At 32.4% G+C, this 23,055-nt stretch overlaps 1 protein-coding gene across 1 annotated transcript in view; it reads left to right on the top strand.

Annotated features, from left to right (window-relative positions):
* The window catches only part of LRP1 (LDL receptor protein 1), a 66,897-nt gene that overhangs the window by 8,992 nt on the left and 34,850 nt on the right, over positions 1-23,055 (top strand). Inside the window, exons 2-21 of the mRNA XM_074131866.1 lie at positions 3,805-3,954; positions 5,589-5,732; positions 5,815-5,946; positions 6,034-6,141; positions 6,653-6,778; positions 10,473-10,724; positions 10,844-11,006; positions 12,479-12,560; positions 13,002-13,145; positions 13,313-13,484; positions 14,447-14,578; positions 14,853-15,033; positions 15,484-15,717; positions 16,497-16,710; positions 16,971-17,163; positions 17,656-17,922; positions 18,923-19,177; positions 19,389-19,534; positions 20,983-21,262; positions 22,735-22,902. Coding sequence (XP_073987967.1) covers positions 3,805-3,954; positions 5,589-5,732; positions 5,815-5,946; positions 6,034-6,141; positions 6,653-6,778; positions 10,473-10,724; positions 10,844-11,006; positions 12,479-12,560; positions 13,002-13,145; positions 13,313-13,484; positions 14,447-14,578; positions 14,853-15,033; positions 15,484-15,717; positions 16,497-16,710; positions 16,971-17,163; positions 17,656-17,922; positions 18,923-19,177; positions 19,389-19,534; positions 20,983-21,262; positions 22,735-22,902 — 3,543 coding nt within the window. The remainder of the gene's footprint in view (positions 1-3,804; positions 3,955-5,588; positions 5,733-5,814; positions 5,947-6,033; positions 6,142-6,652; positions 6,779-10,472; positions 10,725-10,843; positions 11,007-12,478; positions 12,561-13,001; positions 13,146-13,312; positions 13,485-14,446; positions 14,579-14,852; positions 15,034-15,483; positions 15,718-16,496; positions 16,711-16,970; positions 17,164-17,655; positions 17,923-18,922; positions 19,178-19,388; positions 19,535-20,982; positions 21,263-22,734; positions 22,903-23,055) is intronic.

Raw genomic sequence — 23,055 nt, 5'->3', positions numbered from 1 at the left:
TGTCTTTAATAGAGTATTTTCCAATACCCGAAAACATAAATAATAATTGGATTTCAAACTTCTTCTATTAAGAAAATTTAGAAAAAACTACATCATTATCAATAAAAGATAAAGAAAATATAATAGAATTATGAGAAAGAGCTTTACAAGAAGAATTCTAACGACACAATCTAATTAATTTTTGGTTAAACATTGATAAGGAATTTGAACAACTTCTTGAGAAAGCTCTTAAACTATCATTACCATTTACTAGTACGAAATTAGTAGAAAGAACTTTTTCTTCATATATTTTTAAAAAAAATAAGTATCGAAACAGATTGAACGCAGCTATAGACTTAACGGTATACCTCGCATCTTTCGAACCAAAGTTCAAAAAATTATGATCTTCAAAAGAAGCACAAGGATCTTATTAAATTTATTTTATAAAAATTTTTATTATGATAAGAAAATATATTAATTAGTTTTTTTATAATTTTGTGTTTTTATTAGAACCATTTATTAGTAAACGAAATATGACAAAATAGTAGATAAATATGAAACTTTGAACAAACAATTACTTATTTGTTACAGTGAGTTAATAATTTCAATGAGTTGGGCGTGTTTTAATCTTTTGAGCTTCTTGATTTAAAATTACCATTTGCTGGGTCTCTAAAGGACAGAAAACAAATTAAATTATGTTGTTGTTTACACATGGTGCAGAATTAAGTTTAATTTATTTAAAAATTTATTTATATGAATATCACGTCATAAACAATGCTATCTTAATGAATATGAATTAGTATAAGAGTGACGTATGAAGTTTTGTTGTCTTGATCAACAATGGCCTGTTGAAGGTGAAGACGATTGCCTTTTGAGCAAGATTATTTCTTTATTTACTTTATAATGTGCAAGTTAATAATAATTTGTACTTTCCTTCCAAACCTAGTAAGACGAAGTTAGGACAGAAAAATCTATAACTGTATTTTCTCTGACAATACTCTTTTTGCTGAAGAAGCCCTCTGAATATTAAAAGAAAAACATATTTCTTAGCGCAAAATGAATTTTTTAAAGTTAAACAGAATAAATGGCCAGAATTACGTTTCTTTTCAATGTTGCTGAGATACATGGGAATCTATCAAATTATTAAAATTATTCTATATGAATGAATAAATGTTGACTCTTCAATATCTTTTAATAAATGTTGACTCTTCAATTCCAATCTCTCGGTTTTTGCAAAGTAATAACAATTAAAAAAAAAAATTATTCAAAATGCCTGGGACATTATATTTATACGCATAAGTGACTTTTTTGAGGATCCAAGGTTTTAAGGGAGCAACAGAATACAGTTTTTTTTTTTTTTGTCAATAAGTGTAATTGAATCTTAAATGAAATTCGACTCTCCCTTGGTTAAAGATCTCGTGTTTTAGAAACTAATGTATAGGACGATAACCTTTACTCTGATGCACTTACAATCTATCATCTTTATGAATATGTCTAATGTTATTATGTCTTAACTTCAGTTTATTATCTTAATGTATTCATGGCTTTTAAATAATATTTGAGAAGTCTCTTTTCAAAATATGAGAATATGAAAGGAGACTGCAATGGCATTTTATTACTTTTTTGTTTTGTTTTATTTTTTTGTTCCCTAGAAAGTATCCTATTTATTTTTTTAAGCTGCACTTCGATCTGAACTTTAACCTTCCTCTCCTGCTATAAGGTAAAAATATTTTTTCAGACACACTTTACCAATTAAGTTTCGTGATTAGAGAAGAGCACCTTACATACTTTACTTAACTTTTGGTTATTTGCTATTCAAGACCTCTCAACATTATGCCATCCTTCGATAGACGCTACCCATCTCCTTAATTAATCTGAGGAAAGCCTAACGTTGGTTTTAAATTAAGTATTTTTCACTAATTATTTTGTTGAAAAATCGTTTATTAAATGTAGCAGCAGAATTACAAAACAAAAAAAACTTTGAAGCTATTTGAAAAAATTCGTGCATAAGTTAAAGAATAACCTGGATCAGGCCAGGGTGAAGAGTGGAGAGAGAATGTAGGACGAGTAAGGGGACCTAGTCTGAAGTATTGTTGTCAAGAGGGTTTTAAGCCAGTTATGCACAGTTTGCAACTTAACTGAAATCCAACCGAAGAGGTTCCTCAAGGCAGGACATAGTTTTTGTATTAAATCTTTCACTTTGGCTGTAATGGCTGCTTACTCTTCACTGAATCTCCACGTTAGCCGAGCAGTTAGAGGCGATGCCCGATGTGCATTGTTCGATTGTGTAGGCTTTAGATTTTATTTAATGGTTAATATGAGTAATTTCGTAATAACAGTATCCGACCACGACACCTAATTTGATACAAATTGTATGCCTAGTCCATCTTGAAAAGTAGGCATTACTTTACTTTTTAAATTACAATAAGAACATTCAAAGACTAGCAGAAATCTTTGGGGCAAAAGTGCATGATACCGTATGATAAAATACAGAAAATACGAGGGTCGTTTGAAAAGTCCGTGCAAAGTCAGAGAGATAGCACTACTGGCGCGTATCGAGGTTATGTTTAGTTAGTAGCATCTCTTGGAAGAACACACACCAAGTTTCAGCCAGATCGGTCTATTTCTTTGTGTTTGGCATTCGTTTGAATCGAGGAAGTCGAGTGATTTTCAAAAAATGGACGAAAAAGAATTTGGTGTGTTGATTAAACACTACTTTATGAAAGGCAAAACGTATGCCGTGTTTTTTTTTTTGTTTAAATAATTGCAGTGACAATAAAAATAGATAAAAACACAGAATTTTGACAGCCTTGAAGACAAATTTTTATTCTAAAATACTTTTCATTATATGAAAAGTTTTGTCAGAGATCACGTTTAATAAATTTATTATTTGGTAAAATTTATTTTGCATAATACTGAACAATAGAAAGATTTCACTTTTGTTTTGTATATATTGTATAATTTTATTTATCTCTAAATTATAGGGTAATATAATAAACTTTCAACATTTATCTAGATCAAACATTAGTTTTATTTATTATCTGTTACGCAGAATACTAAACCATTCTTGCATGCATGTATTGATGTAGAGTAATATAATTTTCAAGCCAAAAGCGTCAAGGTTCTGAAAGAATTAATTCGCAATGATTTGTGGTTTTTTCAAGTTATTCCTTCATCGTATATTCCTCATATTATTCCATAAATATATCGAAAAATTATTTTGAATGGGTGTATGAATTGAAAACCACGAATCAATGTGAATTCATTCTTTCTATTTACATATATTTTTTTCTCTTAGAAAAGTCTTATTCCATATTTTACATCATTAAATTGTAATCTACCATCGATAATAATTTTGTATTATTCTTACAGAATCATCAGATTGAGTCACTTCTATTTACTTTCACTTACTGAGAAAATCTACCAGTCTTATCATGGCATTCTGTAAATTTTTGTCTTCTTGACCCACAAGGGGTTATAGTAATATCGGTAAAATTTATGCAAGGTGCAATTAATTGATTGCATTTTCAATTTTTCGCAATTTTCTCCAAAACAGAGCAAATGTTTTTGTTCAAACTTGAGTATCGGTTAATCTTATACTGTGATTATCATATTATAATAAAACATTTTACTGTGATTTGGTGAGGAGGGGAGTGGACTTATGATGCGAAAAAGTTTTCTAAAATGTTGTAAAAACATATAAAATAATGAAAACAGCAATACAAAACTGAGGGTTGTTGTTGTGTTTAAATTATGCTAATCAAAAATTCTTATAGACATAGACAATTGAAATAAATAATAATTTTGTTTTTCATTCTGTTCTAGTTGATTCAACACCATCGTGCGGGGTTGACCAGTTTGCATGCTTTTCATCTGTAACACCTACTGATGTTCCTCATACGTGTATTTCTTCGCTCTGGGTGTGTGATGGTAGTCCTGACTGTCCTGATGGATCTGATGAACCATCTGATTGCCGTAAGTAGTTCTTCAAGTCCTAATTTAGTTTTAAATTTAATAGCGACGAGTGAGTGTGGAATAGCGATCCAATAAAGGACTGGATCTTGCTAATTCTGGTACAATTTCTAGTTGACTGGATAGTAGTAAGCACCTAAAATTTAGAAAATAATTCTTATTTCGTGTGATCACTGAATAGGGCGAGCATCTCAAAATAGTTTTCAAATTCAGTTATTACAAATCGTAGAGAGTTTGCTGTCATGTGGTTTATGTCAGAAAGGTTTCTCAGTGATGGAGCTGTCACCCCATCATAATACGTAAGTACCTTAATAGGTAATGTGATCACGACACCATTTTATGGAGAGAAAGAGAAAGGTATTTTGATGTGAGTAAAGGGAGTGGCTATCTGCGACTAGTATTTTGTATCCTCGTTGATAGAATGTGGTGTTAACGAAGCAGACTACAATAGTATGGGTAAGTTTATTTAGTAATTGACTGGAGTTTACCTTAGAACATGCTAAACCTTTATCATACAACCATTACCTATTAAGTATTATTAGTTATATATTGTGATGGAGTGACAGCTTAATGTAACATATTAAATCGAAAACGTTCCCCTTAGCACTGAGAATCCTTTCTAAAATAAACTCCCTGATAGCAATCTCTCTACGATTTGTAATAAGATTTTGTATCAGAATTAAAATTTGCATCAGAAAACCATTTTGAAATGCGCGCTCTATTCAGTGAGTGAATGGTTAATAAGATCAAATAAGAATTCAAAGAAGAATAAGAACAATTATCCCAAATAAAAATTAGAAATTAAAACCAAGTGAGCAAGTTTTTCACTAATTCCTACACTAAATATGGGGTAAACCATTACATACACTGATTTTTTTTTTGGCTTTTTTTGTGGCATTGGCCCTCGCCAAACAGCCAGCATCGTCTAGGCGCTTATCACTAGAATATCACTCACTCTCCATTCTTACCTACAAATACATTCGCTTCACACATTCATCATTCTACTATATACAACTATTTACATAAACTACAACTAATGGATGGATAAGTACTGTTTATTCCTGCCATCCTTATAGCTTAACCGAAATTAAAATCACGTAATCCTTCTCTAATAATTTTCTTCCATTCATTCTAATCGGCTATAACTTTTAAATACATTCATATTTCATTACTAGCTCTGCTATAGATTTAAGCACATAGATGTTGGTAGGGAATATTATGTCTTCGTGGCGAAATGGTGCATCTAAATACCTGTTGTACATGTCGTCAAACATTCGTTTCCTTTCTACTACATAACGTGGTCATATCATTATTATATGTTTGAAATCCTCCTCCTCATTGCAATCTACGCAAAGAGGAGAGGACGTTTTGTTGATCCTGTGAAGATACGATCCGCACACCGCGTGGTTCGCTCTCAGCCTGCTTATTGTCGTAATAACCCATTTATTAGTGACAGTTCCCTTAAACCATGGTTGTCCACTGTTTAATTGCATCCAAAATAAATCTGAAAACTGAGAATGAAAAATATCTTAACGATTAAGATATTTAAAAACATTATTTAACTTATTTAACTGTATTAATGTATATTTTTACCTTTTATTATTTTGTTAATTTTCTATATAATTTTTTTTTTTCAGCTAAAACAAGTTGCGATGGCAAAAACATGTTTCAATGTGCGCTAACTCATAAGTGTTTACCATCTTCTCGGTTATGTGATGGTGAAAATGATTGTGGAGCTGCAGATGGTATCCAAGATTTTTCTGATGAAACGGACGTAACATGTGAGAAATTTATTTATTTATTTATTTGATTTAGATTTTTATTTCGCCTTATAATTTTGCCCTTACAATTTCTTGTCCACAGGTGAGACTGATAAAACTTGTTCTTTAAATGAAGTTAAATGTGGTGCGAATAGTTCAGTATGTATACACTTAGCAAAATTTTGTGACAAAAAATTAGACTGCCCGGATCAGTATGATGAGGGCGAGCATTGTGGTAATTATTTAATTTTTTTGTTTTGTTTTGTTTTAATGAAGTAAATGTATACAAAATTATTCATTGTTTAATGCAATTTTCGTTTAGGTAAAAAATGCGATTTAAATTGTAGTTATAAATGTGCCATAACACCTAAGGGTTCTCGATGTTACTGCCCAGATGGTGAAAAACCAGTCAATTCAACTCAATGCATAGGTAAGTTTTAAGAACTAAGTAATTTTATTTGTTACTGCATTTTATTCTTTTTTTTGTTTATTATTCTAACTTTTATTTAATTTAATCAGAAAGTGATGTAACAAAGGCTTTTTGAGATCTAGTTAACAACTCTTCTCTAAAAATCAAATCTCTGAAAGAGATATTTATTGCTAATGAAAGTAAAAAAGAAACTCGGACGACAATCTCTTTGGATGATTTCGTATCCTCTGAATAGAATTTTCTTTCAAGTTAGAACGTTTAGTTCATCGATAATTCCTTTTAGAATTAAATATTAGTTGAACTCTTACTTTTCATAACTATCCTGGTCTACAGCCTTCTCCATAAGGTGTTCAATAGAAGTGCTTGGGGTCTAGAATATAAACTAGTGCTTGAACAGCGTGATATCTCAAATATAAGCAAAGCACGAATCTGAAAAAATAAATGCTACAGGTATCTCGAGGAAGTTTTCACCATTGTTTATAAACAAATGTGCAATTTTATTTTGTTACAGACTATGATGAATGTTTGGTAGACAGTTCCTGCGATCAAATATGCATGAATACTGCAGGTTCCTATGCTTGCTCTTGTACTTCGGGTTATACAAAAGTATCTGATAAAGGATGCAAAGCAATAAATGGTAAGTTTTGTTTTCGTAGCTGCTACAATTTTGTAAGTTTAATGATAACTTTTTTCTTCCAAGAAGTAAATTTAAAGGTTTTATTTTTTGGGGAATTAATTGAATATGAAAAATAATTTATAATCTTCAATTTTTATGACGAACCCTTTACAACAAGGATATGCAAAATAATTGCAATTTTAACCTGAGTAGTACGTTGACAGTGGAAAATTGTTGCAAATTTTCATCACTTTTCCGTTTATTTTCTTCGGAAGTATTTCTTAAATATAAGCTGGTGCAGCTGATTGCATCTAAATCTTAAATCAAGATTCCCATATTATGTGCGGCATTCTGGTCCAGTTCTTAAGAAATACCGTAGAAAAGTCGAGATCATTTAAAGACCGACATCTCACTGTAAGCTCCTCCAACATCTTTTCTGTGTGTGTGTGTGTGTGTGTGTGTGTGTCATTGTTGGGGTGTAGATGCGACCTTGTAGATCATTGAGTCCCTACCGTCGCCGGAAAAGTTAGTTCGGTTCAGCTTTATAGAAGGTTATTTCTTTTCCAACACCTAATACCTCTCCGGAAACATGATTCTTTGCTGAACTACAGTTTTGCAGTCAGGAGGGAGGGACATTGCAAACTCGTATATATATTCCTACAGAAGCTACAAGTCCTTACAAGCCAATCTTTACGAGGCATCCTCCGAGTAACGTAAACACTTAAGCCTATTTCACTTATATCCAGACAAGCCTCAGATCTTTTGCTGGTATTATTGCCGAAGATCTCCGCCAGCCTTAGCTCTGCTAGCTTCCTCCTCCTTCTTGAGCTTCTTCTTATTGAGCCTATTATTTATATAAATACGTAAGTTCCCATATATATGTATGTCTTTTTAATTAATAATGGATATTTTCTTATTTCCTAAGATTCGTTGACTCATTTGTGTGATTGAATTTAAAAATTATACATATATTTTCATTTATTTTTATTAAATAAGTTCTCAGGCAAATGGACCTTGAGTCCATGTGGATGTTTTAATGTTTGTTTTTCAAGAATTCTAATGTACAATTTCTTTAATAAAACACTGTTATTATTATTATTATTATTATTATTTATATTAACTTATTATACTTTTTCATAGATATTCAGCAATGAGAATGTAAGTTTTTTTTTTCAAAAATCTTCCCATTATCACATAAAGAGCACTGGGGTTGTTCACAAAATGTGCTTTTTGAGATTGCACTTCACATATTCACTTGGTCATCTTTATATTAAGATATAATATTAAATAAAGATTTTTGTTTTAAAAGGTTTCGGGCTTCTTTACGTGAAACCTTACTTTTTATAACTGCAGTTTATAGTTCATAACATTTTTACTTCACAAGAGAATACCCAGGTGATATATCAGTATTTCTTTACTACAGCTCACTGACTATAAGCCAGTGTTACACGGGAACTTTTCGAACCTCGGTACCTAATAGCATCTGAGTTGACCTTTAATCTTTAAAAATCCTTTACCTTTTCGTGTCCAGTATACAAAATCAAATTTTGATTCAGTATTAAAATTTAGATCGTAAAACATTTTAATGTTCAATCAAGAGCAGTCTTGTGGCTATCTAAATCGAGTGAACAGATTTTCACCAACAAAAAGTACTATATCTTTGCTGAAACTCATATTTTTAGTTGTTCAAAGAAATTAATTATATTTATTAATGCTTCTCTAAATGCTTCTTTTTTTCGAAAAAGCTTATTCAGTTGTAAATTTAAAATAAAAACACATTTCATTAATTTCTGAATTATCTTTATTAAAAAAGTGAAATAGCAACCGGTACAAATTCATAAATGAAAATTCATTTTTTGCAAATCTGTCTACTACTCTGTTCGTTTTATTTTTATTTTTTGCTCAAGGCATACAACTTTGTAAACCTGACTCAAGATTTGTAAATCAACATGCCTTAAACCAGTGGTATGCATTCTTTCTGTACCGTCTTTCCTTCTTGTAATAATAAAATGTTCGTAAAAGTTTATTACATTACTCCATCTCTATCAGAACTGCCTTGAATTACTTACGGTTGAGCGATTGATTTGATCTATTTTAGCAACTCATTTAATCCCCTTAAAAACTTGTAATGCTGAGGACTGTACATTCTACTGAAGCAGCATTTTAGAGATAAGCCTAATTTTAATGATGATAGTTTCTCTAAAGGTGGATGACAACTAGAATCTTGCCAGAAGGTCGGAAAAAAGTTTGTTACGGCTAATGAATTTAATTGATGACCTGGTATTTAGTCATTCAATTTATCGGATAACTTATTTATTTTAAGTATTAGTCAGTGACTAAATTGCCCAATACTGCATCCAACCTTAGATTAAATACCGTAGGTTACTTATATTGTTGCACAAGATAGAATGTTTTCAATATTCTATTGAGAATTGGTTTGTAAATTATAAAAATTTATACAAAATTTTACTGATCAAAAGTGGTATATGGTGAGACTTTTGTTCAATACAGCTTGGTGGTGGAATTATTACGTGTAAAATTCCAAGGCGTGCAATAAAAAGGTTTAAAGAAGCACTTGTAGAATTCTAATAATTAAAAAATAAGTATGCACTTTATTTATTTTCAACTTTTACGTTGCTTTTTGTTAAGAATTATAGAATAACAGTGAAGGTAAATATTTTTATAATTTCGTTAGGTATATTACTCTTACAAACATTACATAAAATTATTTTGAGAAATTAGGCTTTAGAATTCAAAATAGAAAAAATTTATAGAAGAAAGCAATGGTGATATACTCTCGAAATCGAATACTCAAAGAAAATCTTGTTTTTGTAATCCCGAATTCGTAAAAAGCTTTATCGATTGTTGTTTCTACATTTAAGCGAGAATAGACTTTAAACTTTTCCAAATTTGCGGAGAATTTTGTGTAAATGTCTGACTTTTTCATGGTAAGTCCATCACCATTCTGAAATTATCTTCATGTTCTCAGAAAACTGCCACATTAGAACACTTTACAAATGGGTAACCTAAATTAAAAATAATTGTCGGAATAATGATTTTATTATTGCAATGTCTTTGTCAAAGACTACTAGACCAACGTTCAAAACTTTCACTTAATAACAAACGACTGATTTACAATTCCATACTAAAACCCGCCTGGACGTACGGTATTGAACTATAGGGTTCAACGAAACGCTCCAATCTTCAACGAATTCAATCTCTCCAGTCTAAAATTCTCCGCACTATCGTTAACGCTCCATTTTACGTTTCAAATCTAACTATCCACACAGATCTGGAAATTCCGTTTGTATGTCCAGGTTGCACGAACTCGTTATAAAAATTTTCATCAGAACTTGCACTCTCATTCCAATCCTCTTGTCCGCCACTTATCATCTCATCACCATCCAGATCATCCTCCCAGACGACTAAAACGCCAGTGGCCTCGCGATTTTCTCTCTTCTGAGGAGAGTAGCTAATCCTAGAGATGACTTAGGGAGTGTTATCGCTGGGTAACTTCTCCCCTCAATTAGTTAGTTCGATGTCAGTTATTGTCATCGTTACTTATAGCGTGTCTAGCGCTGGTGTAACTTTACAAATAAATTTAAAAAAAAAAAAGTCTGTTTTTTTTCTTTTAGGACCATTATGCACTTTTCAGCATTTACTGCAGCACATTATATTTAAATGTTCTCACTGATAATATTTATTTAATATTTAGTGCCACAAGGAGAGATAGCTACCCTTATATACACAAGTAATTCTAGAATAGTACATTTAACTTTGGATGGAAAACGAGTATTAGCAAGTGTAGCTGAAACCCCTCTTTCACTGGCTGTTGATCATAGGGAAGAAAAAATATGCTATGTCTCACATCCAAATAGAACTTCCGCTACTATTGCCTGCCTTCGAGCTTCTACTTTTAGCAAAATCGATCTTCCTCAAACTCAACCTTCAATATTTCCGATTTCAAGTGAGTGTGCCTCTTATTTCTACTTAAATTACATTTTTAAGTCTGTACAGTTTTATCAATTTTTACTACATATTCTAGAATTAGTACATCAAATTCACATTTCAACATTTCCTTTGCAGAAATGACACATTTAGCTCTGGACTGGGTATCTGGAAATTGGTACTTCCTCGATGAAGCCAGAGAAATGATTTATATTTGCACCAACTCTTTAAAATATTGTGCAGTAATTATTGATTTTAATCTTACCAAACCAAGAGGCGTAGCACTGGATCCAACGAAAGGGTTTGTAAGCTTTCATAATTTTGTGGGTGAAATTATCTATAAGTAAAGTAATAAGTTTGAGATCCGAATTAACTTTATTAATTAAAAGTAAATTAATTTTTTTATTGAATTATTCTTGGTTTACCTTTTATGAATGCTTGATACAATTAACTTTTAATAGATTTTAGATTTAGATTTACTCGGCGGGACGGGACCCACGCCCTACGGCACTGCAGCCACCAAGAGGCTTATTGTGCCTTCCCTTGAGTCTAGTAGGTGAAACCTCCCCTTCTAAGAAGGTAGAGGGCTTTCCCTACCAGTTCCTTCTGCGCTACAATCTCCCCTGGTCTCAAGGTACCGAAGATTTCGTAGCGCAGTCTCTCGAGTGCTACGCAATCGAACAACAGGTGAGAGGCCGTTTCTTCTTCTTCCTGGCACAATCTGCACATCGGTTCCGAGCTAATAAGCCCTACCTTGTGCAGGTGCTTCCTGAACCTTCCGTGCCCTGTGAATAAGCATGTAATCAGAGTGATCTGATTCCTGCCCAAACCTAGAGTCACTTTGGTTCTTTGTTTGCACAGCAAGGGCATAACCCTCTTGCTGTGTTTGACCCCAGGAAGCATCACCCAGTACTTTTCATGTTCTCTCCAGATCCAGTGTCTGAGAGCCTCACGAACTGCACCCCTAGTGATCCCCAGGAATGGTTCCGGGCCAATGAAGGTAGTACCAGCTCCTTTCCTGGCCAACTTATCAGCTATTTCATTCCCCTCAATCCCCACATGGCCCGGCACCCACTCAAGACGGACTTTGTTGTGCCGAGCCAGTTGATCTAGATCCTTTTTATATTCCCAGACCAGGGAAGAGGTAGTTCTGAAGGAAGAGAGAGCCTTCAGTGCCGCTTGACTGTCCGAAAAAATGCAAATCTCCCTATTTCTAAGATTCATTCGCAGATTTTCCCCAGCGCAAGCTTTAATGGCAAAAACCTCGGCCTGAAAGACGGTGGAATATCTCCCAAGAGCACTCTCAATGCGTACCTTAGGTTTAGCCCCATACACCCCAGCTCCGGTCCCGCAGGCCATCTTGGAGCCATCCGTAAACCACATGGCTCCCTTCTGGCACTGTTCTGTCCAGTTTACCCTCCACTCAGTCCCTGAATTCCTCTGATTCAGAGGATCACCTGAAACGGAGTCTCGAAACTGTATCTAGGACAGACGCTGTACCCAACCATGTCCATGACCGGCAAAGAGTCGACCTTGTCTGTAATATTCATGTGTCCAATAGAGGAGCTAATGCGCCTCCATTGTCCATTTCTTGCTAGTCTATACGCGCCAGCCCTTTCCTCCGCCTGAATAACAAGCTGAAGCGGAGGCAACCCCAGCAGTACCTCCCCGCAGCAGTAGGGGCACTACTAAAGACCCCTGTAATCAACATACAGGCCAACCTTTGTACTCTTAACTTTTAATAACTTTAATAGGTTTTTTATTTTATTTTAGGTATATGTTTTTTACTCAGTTGGGTGCTGTTGCTCCACGTCTTGAGCGCGCATTGCTAGATGGTGACGAAAGATCAGTTTTGGTAAGATAAGCAGCACTGCTGTACTGAATTACCATATGCATTAATTAATTTTACATTAATTTCCAATGTAACACGGTATTCATGTTAACGAAATATTCGTTAATATATTCAGATAGGGAGGCCAGGCCTCTGAGCAAGCAATTTTAGAAAACTCTTTTTGTTTTTTCCATAGAATTTTAATATTAAAATCAGTAACAATTGAATAAAAATTCTCATCAAGTCCATTTGGTGATAGAATTATAAGAATCCCAGTGCGAAAGTAGCATAAATATTAGTTTTTTTTCAACAAATAGTCATGACATAATAGAAAAAACACAACTTGATTGCTTATAACCGCATGCTTTTTATGTACGGATATGGACTAATTAATTTTTGTATTTAAGTTTTTTAAATTTATTTTCTTATTTATTTATTGTGACGTAATCATATAAATGTTGACAGATTGACCAACGTATAGTGTATCCTTATGGTGTTACCATAGATTTTCCTAGAGAACACGTGTATTGGGTTGATACTTATATGGATTTTATTGAAAGAGTCGATTATGAAGGAAAAAACAGAAAAACTATTGGGAAAGGTTTTCCCGTAAGTTTATTTTTAGAAGATTTAGATAAAAATATTTAAAATTTTAAAAAACCAATTTTTAATTATTAAATGAAATTATCATTTATTTCCAGAAGGTTTTAAGTATAACTTCCTGCCGAATTTTAGTGTTGTATAAAATATATATTACCTTTTTATTTTTCTGTTAGGTTCAAAATTTATTTGATATAACAGTATTTGAAAATACTCTATATGTTACTTCTTGGAGAAACCAAAGTATTATAAGTATAAACAAATTTAATTCTTCTGACTACACGGCAATTGCTACTAACCTAAGGCCCTTTTCTCTCCATGTTTATCACAGGCAAAGACAACCAGATGGTAAGTAATTGTAAATTTATTAAATAAATAAGATTGCCTTGTTGACTATAGATATAATACTGATAAACATTATTAGCTTGGAATAGGGTAGACACAGGATGTGGTAAAGATGGGGTAAATAAAACTTATTGAAATATTGCTTATTCTTCTTAATGAAAATTAAGACTTCAATATTATTTTCTTATTATTTATTATAATGGTACGGGAAATGGACCAGTCAAACAAACAACACTAATAAATCGTCAGCTTCACTCCAAAAAGACCTGTACAAAGCAATAAGTTTGTTGAAACTTTCAAGTAATTTGTTAGAGGTGTAATCATTCGAAAAGAAAAAAAAAAAATGAACATACTGCTGTCGCGAAGAAAATGCTCTTTATGGCATATTAAAGTTTTACTTTACAATAGGAAGAAAAGAACGTGTAGAAGGAAAGTAATTCGAACAAGATGGGTTCGAATTGGGGATTTTTCTGGTTTCAAGTCCACACACACACACATAACCACAAACCACTCCCCTTGAAAGAGGAACAAGAATAATATATAACCTATGTTACATAGTAATGTATAATGAGTGTAAATGAATTACAGCTTGTTCACTGGAGTTATTCTGGGATGAGGGAGTTCTGTACCTGGTAACAGTCATTTTTGGTATTCAATTTTTTGTAGTTACAAATAGAGCTTCCAAGTATATGCTTGTACGATCTATTGCCCATTACCTGTAAAAAGATTTAGAAAACTTTATCAACTTTTTTAAGAAATATCTCCTAATAGTCCAGAAGTGAACTTCAATACCTTCTTCCGCTTCAAATTAGGAAGGCTACTCGTATATTTACTCTTGCGCCCTCTCATTTTATTGAATTGTGAAATCATGCCTTCTTACAACCTTTACATTATATGTATCTCTAATGCCTGAACACTACAGATTTCCAAACATTAATTAATTAGTTTTAAATTTAATTTTACAGTTGCGCATCCTTGCAAAGTGAGTAATGGTCAATGTCAGCATATTTGTGTACCAGCTTGGAAGAACAGTGTTGGCTTTGCTAAATGTTATTGCCATATGGGATATAAACTCACGAAAAATGGGAAATGTTTGCGTAAGTTCCATCTCTTTTAAATAAAAATGGTCTTTTAGACAATTTTTAAATACTCATCATTTTCCTAATTATTGAGGAAAAAACTATATAGCGAGTATAAATTTATTGAAATATTTAAGTATTGATGTTCTATGATACACAGTGCTGAAGATAATCGATCTCAATAGGTAGAAACATCGTCTGATTAATAAAATAATTTTGAAAATAGTCACTGATTTATACCTGTATTCTTATAATACTTCGAATATATCTTGAAGTTTAAAAATCTTTTTAGGCACAGCATACCAGCCTTCTTCATTCTTATTGTTTGGCCAGGGCAAACCAGGAATGATTAAAGGAATAGCACTTAGAAGCAAAATGGAAGATGTAATGGTACCAATAATAGATCTTATTCATCCCTCATCGCTAGATTATGATATTAAAACACAGTATATTTATTTTACCGACGCACAAAGGTAAGTGTGCCTATATGTTTTTCGATAATCGCATTATTTTTCTCGCATCGATCTGATTTTTTTATTTTTCCCAGGCTCAAAGAGAGCTTGATTTTCGAATGAAATGTTTCTGATCCTCTTGGAGAGTCCAAAAAAAAAAAAAAAAAATCCAGACGGGCAAGCAGAAAATTAACAGGAATGTCAGAATTTATTTCGTAGCGTTTATAGTTTTCTTTCTTCTTTTTTTCTTTTTAATTATTGTCCGATTTGGGGTTTTTAATAAGGTTTTGTTTGTCAAGTGCATAGAAGCGTTTATTCCCTGTTTTGCCACATACTACGTTGAGTTCTTAACTAAATTTGAGATGTAAAGACTAATCAGAAATGAGGGAAATTTAGTCCTAAATGTGATAGGATCAGGGACAGTCAAAAGGAATATTATTTTAATAATTTTTAAATTCAATTTCTTTTCAGCTTGCAAATAGGAAGGCAGAAGTTTGATGGTACAAAAAAAGAAATTGTTATTGATACTGGTATTGATAATTGCGAAGGATTGGCAGTTGATTGGTTGGGACGCAATTTGTATTGGACTGATGATGGTTTGGGTACTATTCATGTAGCATCTCTTGAAAATACTGCTTTCAGAAAAGTACTAATCTATGAGAATTTGTCACATCCAAGGGCTATTGTTCTTGATCCCAACAATTCGTAAGTACTCGTAAACTTATTATTATTTTGATCATTATTTACTTTTACAGCAGCTGTATATATACGTATATCTCTTATATTGTTAGCTTGGACTTCAAATTCTGATCTGTTTGGGCGATGGTAAAAATTGTAATTGATAAAATTTACAACAAAAATTAAAGTTCATTAATTTATCGTTTTGGTGATCAATGAATTAGTTAAATAACTGAATATTTGGCATAAATTGTAATGTTTTGTGGGATACAATGATACTAAATTTTTGTTTGACATTTTTAGGTGCACTTTCCCCTGAAATTTCACTTTAACGATAAAAAGCCTTACGCTTTCCTCAAAAAACCATTAAATCTTGTTACAAAAATTCTTTTTCTAAAGAAAATTATTTTACAGGGCAACTCTGATTATTATAAGGTAACGTGTACTTCTCTACAAGGATGCAGACCAATCCTACGTTCGAAATTCTTTTCATGAAAATTTATTTTAAGTTGGGTTCTAAGACGATACACTTCCCTTAAAAAACCTTTTAAATGAAGCAAATAATTGTATAGTTAACTCTAAATTACATTGATAAAAAATCCAAAGCTACCAAGAACACCTTGAGAATGCTTTAATAGTATTGGATTTGAATATGCAGAATATTTTTGAAAACCAAGACGGGAAATCGGATATGTTTTTTTCTTTTCCGTCGAGTTTAAAGTTTGACTTCACAATCATGAGTAGCACGAGAAAAAGTTGCTAATATTTTACTAATAAACTAATATTATAATTGTAATAATGTTTAGATACATGTATTGGTGTCAGTGGGTTATGAGTGAAGCAAAGTTGGGTTTAATAGAAGTAGCATATATGGATGGTTCAAGTAGAAAAATATTCGTTCAGGGAAACATGTTGTGGCCTAATGGTTTGACGCTAGATACATTAAAAAGTCAGCTGTATTGGTCAGATACACATTTAAACAGAATAGAAAGAATCAATCTGGATGGAACTGGAAGAGAGGTTTGAAATCATTTAATATTAATTAAAATTACTTCACCTTCTAGAATGCGTTGAATCGACAATAGAAATAAAAGAAATTCGTAAATTCCGTTTTATTTAACTTCTCTTTTTTCCCTTTCAATGGAATGAATGAAGTTATTCTAAAAATTGTTCCTAAACAGAAATTAAGCATGACGCAGTTAGGATTTTTATTTATTTTTTTTTTTGTTAAATATAAAGTGACTATTACAGCATGAATTATAAACATTATTTATTTTCAGATGATTTTAGCATTTGAAACTGAACATCCTCCTTACGGTCTCACTTTCATTGATAATCAATTGTATTGGACAGAATTACAAAGCGGATTGATTAGATCTTTGAATCTTACCTCAAGAAATGTAACTGTAATAGCAAAACGAAATAGTCCATTGTATGAAATTAAATCATTCGATCTAAAATTTATGCAAGAAGGTGAATATTTTTATTATTATTTTATTTAATCCTTCAGCTTTTAAGAGGAAATGCTGCGATCCTGACTAATTTTAGACATTGAGTTTTCACTGCAAACTCTCCTCGAGTCTCTTCAGAGTCACTGACAACTGCTTTTATTATTTTATTTAAGGCGCGTCAACATCTGAAGTTATTTGCGCCCGGATCTTTATTTCAGTGCACTGTCAGCCCCCGGACATTGCTTTCTCGTTACAGACAACACTGTCCATCACCGGACAGTTAGCTGTAAAAAGCTCCTAAGAAGAGAAAATGTAAGCAGCTGGTTTTGAATCCGTGATTTCCGCTTTGGAATCCAGTATTCGCTAACCATTCAGCTTAATCCCTTCCCCTTATTATTATTAACAATGACAATTTTAATTATTCCCAGGGTCATGAGAATTTAGATTTTTAAAAAAAGTACTAAATTGTGATTTCCCATACAAACTTTTCTTCACCTACAATTTATTTTTTCAGGAGTGGAAAATTGTCCACCATGTTCCCATCTGTGTTTACTAGGTGCATCTTCGCCAAAATGTGTTTGTTCAGATGGTTATGAGATGAATGGTACAACTTGTATCGCATCACCTGGTACTTCTTCGACGCATTCAATTCGTAGATGTCCTTCAAACGAATTTCAATGCTTAAATACTTCAAACTGTATTAAACAAAGTTATGTGTGTGATGGTGAAAATGATTGCAGAGATGGTTCTGATGAAGACATAAGGGAAGGAGGTATCTGTTGTGAGTATGAAAAATGTGTTATCTATTTTTTGGTTTTTACCTAATTAGTCATTCAGAAATAGCAATTTTAAAAAAGAGCAACCGGTTTGTACATTGATTTGTTGTATTGTTGGAGTAGGCACCCTAAGAGTAAAATGAATGGGTTATGAATAACACAGCTCATCTGAGATTGGTTTCGTAATTTAATATAATTATCATTAATTAATATTTTTCTTTTTTCTAAGTTTTGATCAGCTTGTGTCATTAATCGATAATTTAGTGGGACGCGACAGAATTAAGAGTAATGTACAAATTAGAACAAACTGAAAAACGGGTCAGGTGCCAGCTAATTTGAGCTCTATCTCTATTATCCTATTCTGTACATGAACTAGGAGATTGTCTAAAGACGGGTGCAAATCCTAACCGATTAAAATGAGAAAGGATATCAGGCATTTTCGATTGAAATCCATATAGAAAACTTCCTTTTTCGGCTAGTGCGTATTGGGATATGTCTTATTTTTTTTAATTTAAGGAGGTATTGGCGTACGGAGCTTTTTCTCAGTGCCTGCTGTCCTCCGAATTCTCTCGTTAAAACGCCACTGAGCCTGTAATGAAAGTGAGCTGCAAGAAGCTCGAAGTAAAAGAAAATTTAAGAGCTGGTACGTTAAACGTTCACTTACCATTGAGTTAATCTCTTTCCTTAAAATCAGTGGATATTCGTCAATATCCGCTCTGAACTTTTGTAAAATTGTGATGTGTTTGACTTTAACAAACTAATATTGCAGCCGAATTTTGATTTTAATGATTACGGTTTCTTAACTTCTGTTTATCTTTATTTTAGCTTAAATTCAATTTTTATTATTTTGTGTGTAGTAGTTAATGATTTTTTAATAAACTGTAACTGGTGATTAAATGAATGTTCTATTTGAGAATTGGTGTAAATTAAGTATCTTAATGCTTTGACCATGACAACTTTAATATCAATAATTGAATTAGTGATAGGTTTTTGGTTTTATTTCAGTCAATAGAACTTGTCCATCAAAACAGTTGCAGTGCGATGGTTCGCGATGCCTTTCTCAGGCATGGGTATGTGATGGTGAAAAAGATTGCCTTGATGGTTCAGATGAAAAGCCTGACGTTTGTGCAGGACAGCCGCAAACTTGTTTACCAGGACAGTTTCAGTGTAATATTACCAAGAGATGTTTACCTAAAAGTTGGGTCTGTGACTCCCAAGTAGACTGTGGACAATCTGATCATTCGGATGAAGAAGATTGTGGTGAGCATAGTTGAAATATTTATACACGACACACCTCTCGAGATTGTTTTTTCCACTTCTTGTCATTGCTGTAGAAGAAAAAGCCTTCTACCGATCGTGAAATTAAATTTTCGCTTCACAAGTTAAACGCTTTTTTCTTTCAACTGGTAAACTACCTTTATTTACTTTTAGAAAGCAGATTTTAACATAAACGGTAAATAATTATTTTCAGAAAAAAAAGACTGTTCAATAAACGGAGAATTTGCGTGCCAAAATGGCCGATGTATACCACAGCAATATGTTTGCGATACGGCCAATGATTGCGGTGATGGATCTGACGAGTTTGAAATATATTGCCCACCATGCACAGAGGACCAGGTAAATAACAATGTTATTAAAGGTCATCAGTATTTGTGACTTGCAAAAAATTAATCACTAAGGATTCCTTATATATTTATTTTCATTTTATCTTCTGTTAGTATTACTTTTTCTGTTAGTTGATTTATCTTCTATTATTTGTCATTCAAATAAGTTTAAGTTTTTGCGTTTGAGAATGATACGAGCCCCGAATTTTTTAATAAAGTTACGCCTTAAAGTACGTTAACTGTTCTGCCTATTTAGTTACCCTGGTGTGACAAGCTAGGTTTTTGTTGACTATTGCGTATACCAAACCTAATATTTGTAAACTGCAACCACCTCTGCAGGCTCTTAAGTACATAAATATTACAGGGTGGCAGGAGTTATTGGACTGAGGTAAAATGTACGGTTATAATATAATAATTTGTTTATTTACTGATATTTACAATCTGTACGAACATTACAATTAGCTAAATTGTTCAAGAGGAATTTTAGGATCATTATGTAAGGTCAGGTTGGATTCATTATTAATCTACCTCTAATGACGGATGAAGTTTCGAAACCGGTCAGGGATACAATAAACTTGCCTACTTCGTCTGATAAAATCAAAGAAGCAAAAACTTTAATTTTAAGTCGCCATGTAAATCAGATGAGAGAGAGTACAACTAGGCGTGGCGTCTTTTATTAAGAATTCGTGTTGGCTTCCTCTAATATATTTGAAGCAAGAGGTTCATTACTAAACAAAATATCAAGGATTAAATCCTCTTGGCTCTTAGAAGCCCCACTTTGATTTCTAATTGATAGGCTTTCTTTACCAACTTCAGCGATTGTCCTGGTTTGCTATTAAGTCATAACCTCCTTAAAAAATTAAACCAGGACTGAGTTCACTTCATATGTAGCTAAGAATTCTAATAAAGCAGGAGTGCGATACAGAAGTGTACGGCTTTCTTTGAGCTTATTGTAGATATATCCTTCTTTCTGATTTAATAACTACAGACCATCGCTTCTCTCTTCTATTATTTCTTCCAAAGCTTTGAACAATTGAACTGAACCAAGAAATTTTGACTCGAAATCACAGAAAGATTTTCACCAACCGATTGTTAGCCCCAATAAGTGTTTAATTGCACTTAATTTTTCTTAAACAAAAATAAAAAATTAGGGATATTGAAAATATCCTTCTCCTTAAAATTTTAGAAAAGTCATTGTAGAATTAATCAAATATAATCGTCTGTTAATTAATCAAGTCGTAATTAATGATCAATGGCAATATTTAACGATTTCAGGGCTTATTGGCAATTTTTTTTCATTATTCTGGATTAATTTCAAATGAGGTAATGTAAGAAACCAATCTTACATTAAATAGAATTAATTAATTTACCGAAGATTTTGCATAGAAGGCAGATTATATTGTAATATATACATATTTTAACAGGATTGTATTAAAAAAAAAGTGAAATATTTGTTTTTAGTTTAGATGCCTTGGCATGTGCCTTTCTAAAGAAGTAGTATGCAATGGCCAGCCCGACTGTTTAGATGACTCAGATGAAATGAACTGTAGTACAACCACAACGACTTCAATTCGTGACCATTTTGATCATCGTTGGGAGCAATCGAATAGGCAAGAAAATCCGAAAGATCCTTTCTGTAGATACGGATTTCCTTGTCCAGACGGAAAATGTATTTCATTGACAGCAGTTTGTGATGGCACACCTGATTGTGATCACGGATTCGATGAATTGCATTGCAAAGGTCAGCGTGAATTTAACAAATTTATTTTAGAGCTAATTCTAGGTTTGTGGTAATGTTAAGATAAAGAATAAGGTATTAGAAATTTGGAAAATAATATTTGAACTCACATTAACGTAAGTATACGTAAGTATAGATGATGAAGTAGACATTTTAATTCAGAAATGATTTTATTTTTTGTCTGCTTTTGTTTACTAAACCTTTCGTAAATTGGTTATTAAACGCGTTAACTTTTACAGTTTAATAGTAAACGTGAAAGAATTTTAATTAACGTTCTTCAGTTCTTCGTATGTTACAAAAGTCGAAATAATTCTTCTTCGGATATGGTTAATTAAATTTTTCAAGACTTAATTAAATCCTAGCGAAACGTTTACTGGCGAAGTAGGTGGATGTGGTAATTACTATAAGGAAGACGTAAATTCTTGTAAACCCATTATTATTTTGAAGATTTACTGCGCCCAGATCGAATTATTTTTTTCTTTATTTTTTTTTGTTTCGAAGATAATATAAAACTATTGCTTTCTAATTTCCTTGTTTGATGTTCTTTTGGAGACTGTTTTTTTTTTTTTTTGTTCTGTATAATATTAAAATCAAAATTGTTAATTAGTTGTAGTTTACTTTAAGGCGTCTCGGTATTGAGGGATCTTAAAGAGATAATAATTTTTTAATAAAAGTGGCTTATACAATTTGATGCAACAAATGAGAATTGTAACAAACTCCTCCCCTCAAAAAATGTCGCTAGCAGGCGTAAGACAATGATTTGTTTATAAATTACTTGTAAGCCACACTTGGAGCTCCAAAATATTAAAATATTCTTTTTTTTAAAAAAAACATTTCTATGTTTATCAGTTTATTTACTTTCTATTCTATGAAGTGGTGAACCTTCTTATCGTTTTCTAAGCATCAAATATTTGTAGCAGTTAGTATTTTCAATTATTAAAATGCCTTGATTGCTGCTCTGTACAATAAAAATCTCAATTCGAAGTCCATTTTCGGCCTCATTACATATATTATTGGCACCAATTATAGAGGGATAAGAAATAATTTTGAGTAAGTCACCTTATTCAAAATTCATCTTTATTCAAATAGTGAAAAAAATTAGGTCTAATTAGTACGACTAAAGTAAACTTTTTTTGTTTAATATAGGAGCTTTGGATTTCTCGTTTAACAAGAACAAACTGGGACGTTCACCACTTGCATAATCTTAGACTGTATAGTTAAATTAGACAAAAGTCCGAAGAAGAACATTATTTCGACGCGTAGCTTTCAAACTTCGAAATGTGAAATTTAAATTGACCACTGACGGCTTGGAACTTTTAGTTAACAGTACACATTCATAAATGTAAGTTAGACTGAAAAATGCAAGCAGTACCTACAACTATGATATTTCCTAAGTCTTGTGTTTAATTCATTCATGTTGCAAAATTCCTATCCTCTTAAAAGCTTAAAAGCTAATGATGTAATTATTTGAATAGAATCCTGTGGAAAGAATGAGAGCTGTAAAACACCAGGAACTGTTGTGGTAAATTGTGATTATCCAGATGGTTGGAAGTGTGATAACAACACTAAATGTATAGAGTTAAATCTTTTATGCGATGGCAAAGATCATTGTGCTGATGGAACTGATGAAGGCTTGCTTTGTGGTATGTGAAGTTACAGATAATACTCACCTGGTAATATTATTCAATTTCAATTTGTCCCTGTCAGTTGAATCTAATAATGCTTACAAGTAATTGTTTATAATGAAAATGGATTGATAATTTCTCTATTGTAATGATTCTTATATTTTCTTTAAT

The sequence above is a fragment of the Rhodnius prolixus genome, unplaced genomic scaffold (assembly GCF_049639745.1).
Source record: "Rhodnius prolixus isolate KJV_2025 unplaced genomic scaffold, Rpr scaffold_4, whole genome shotgun sequence".
Classification (NCBI taxonomy): Eukaryota; Metazoa; Arthropoda; class Insecta; order Hemiptera; family Reduviidae; genus Rhodnius; species Rhodnius prolixus.
This window is presented reverse-complemented; position numbering and strand designations above follow the sequence as displayed.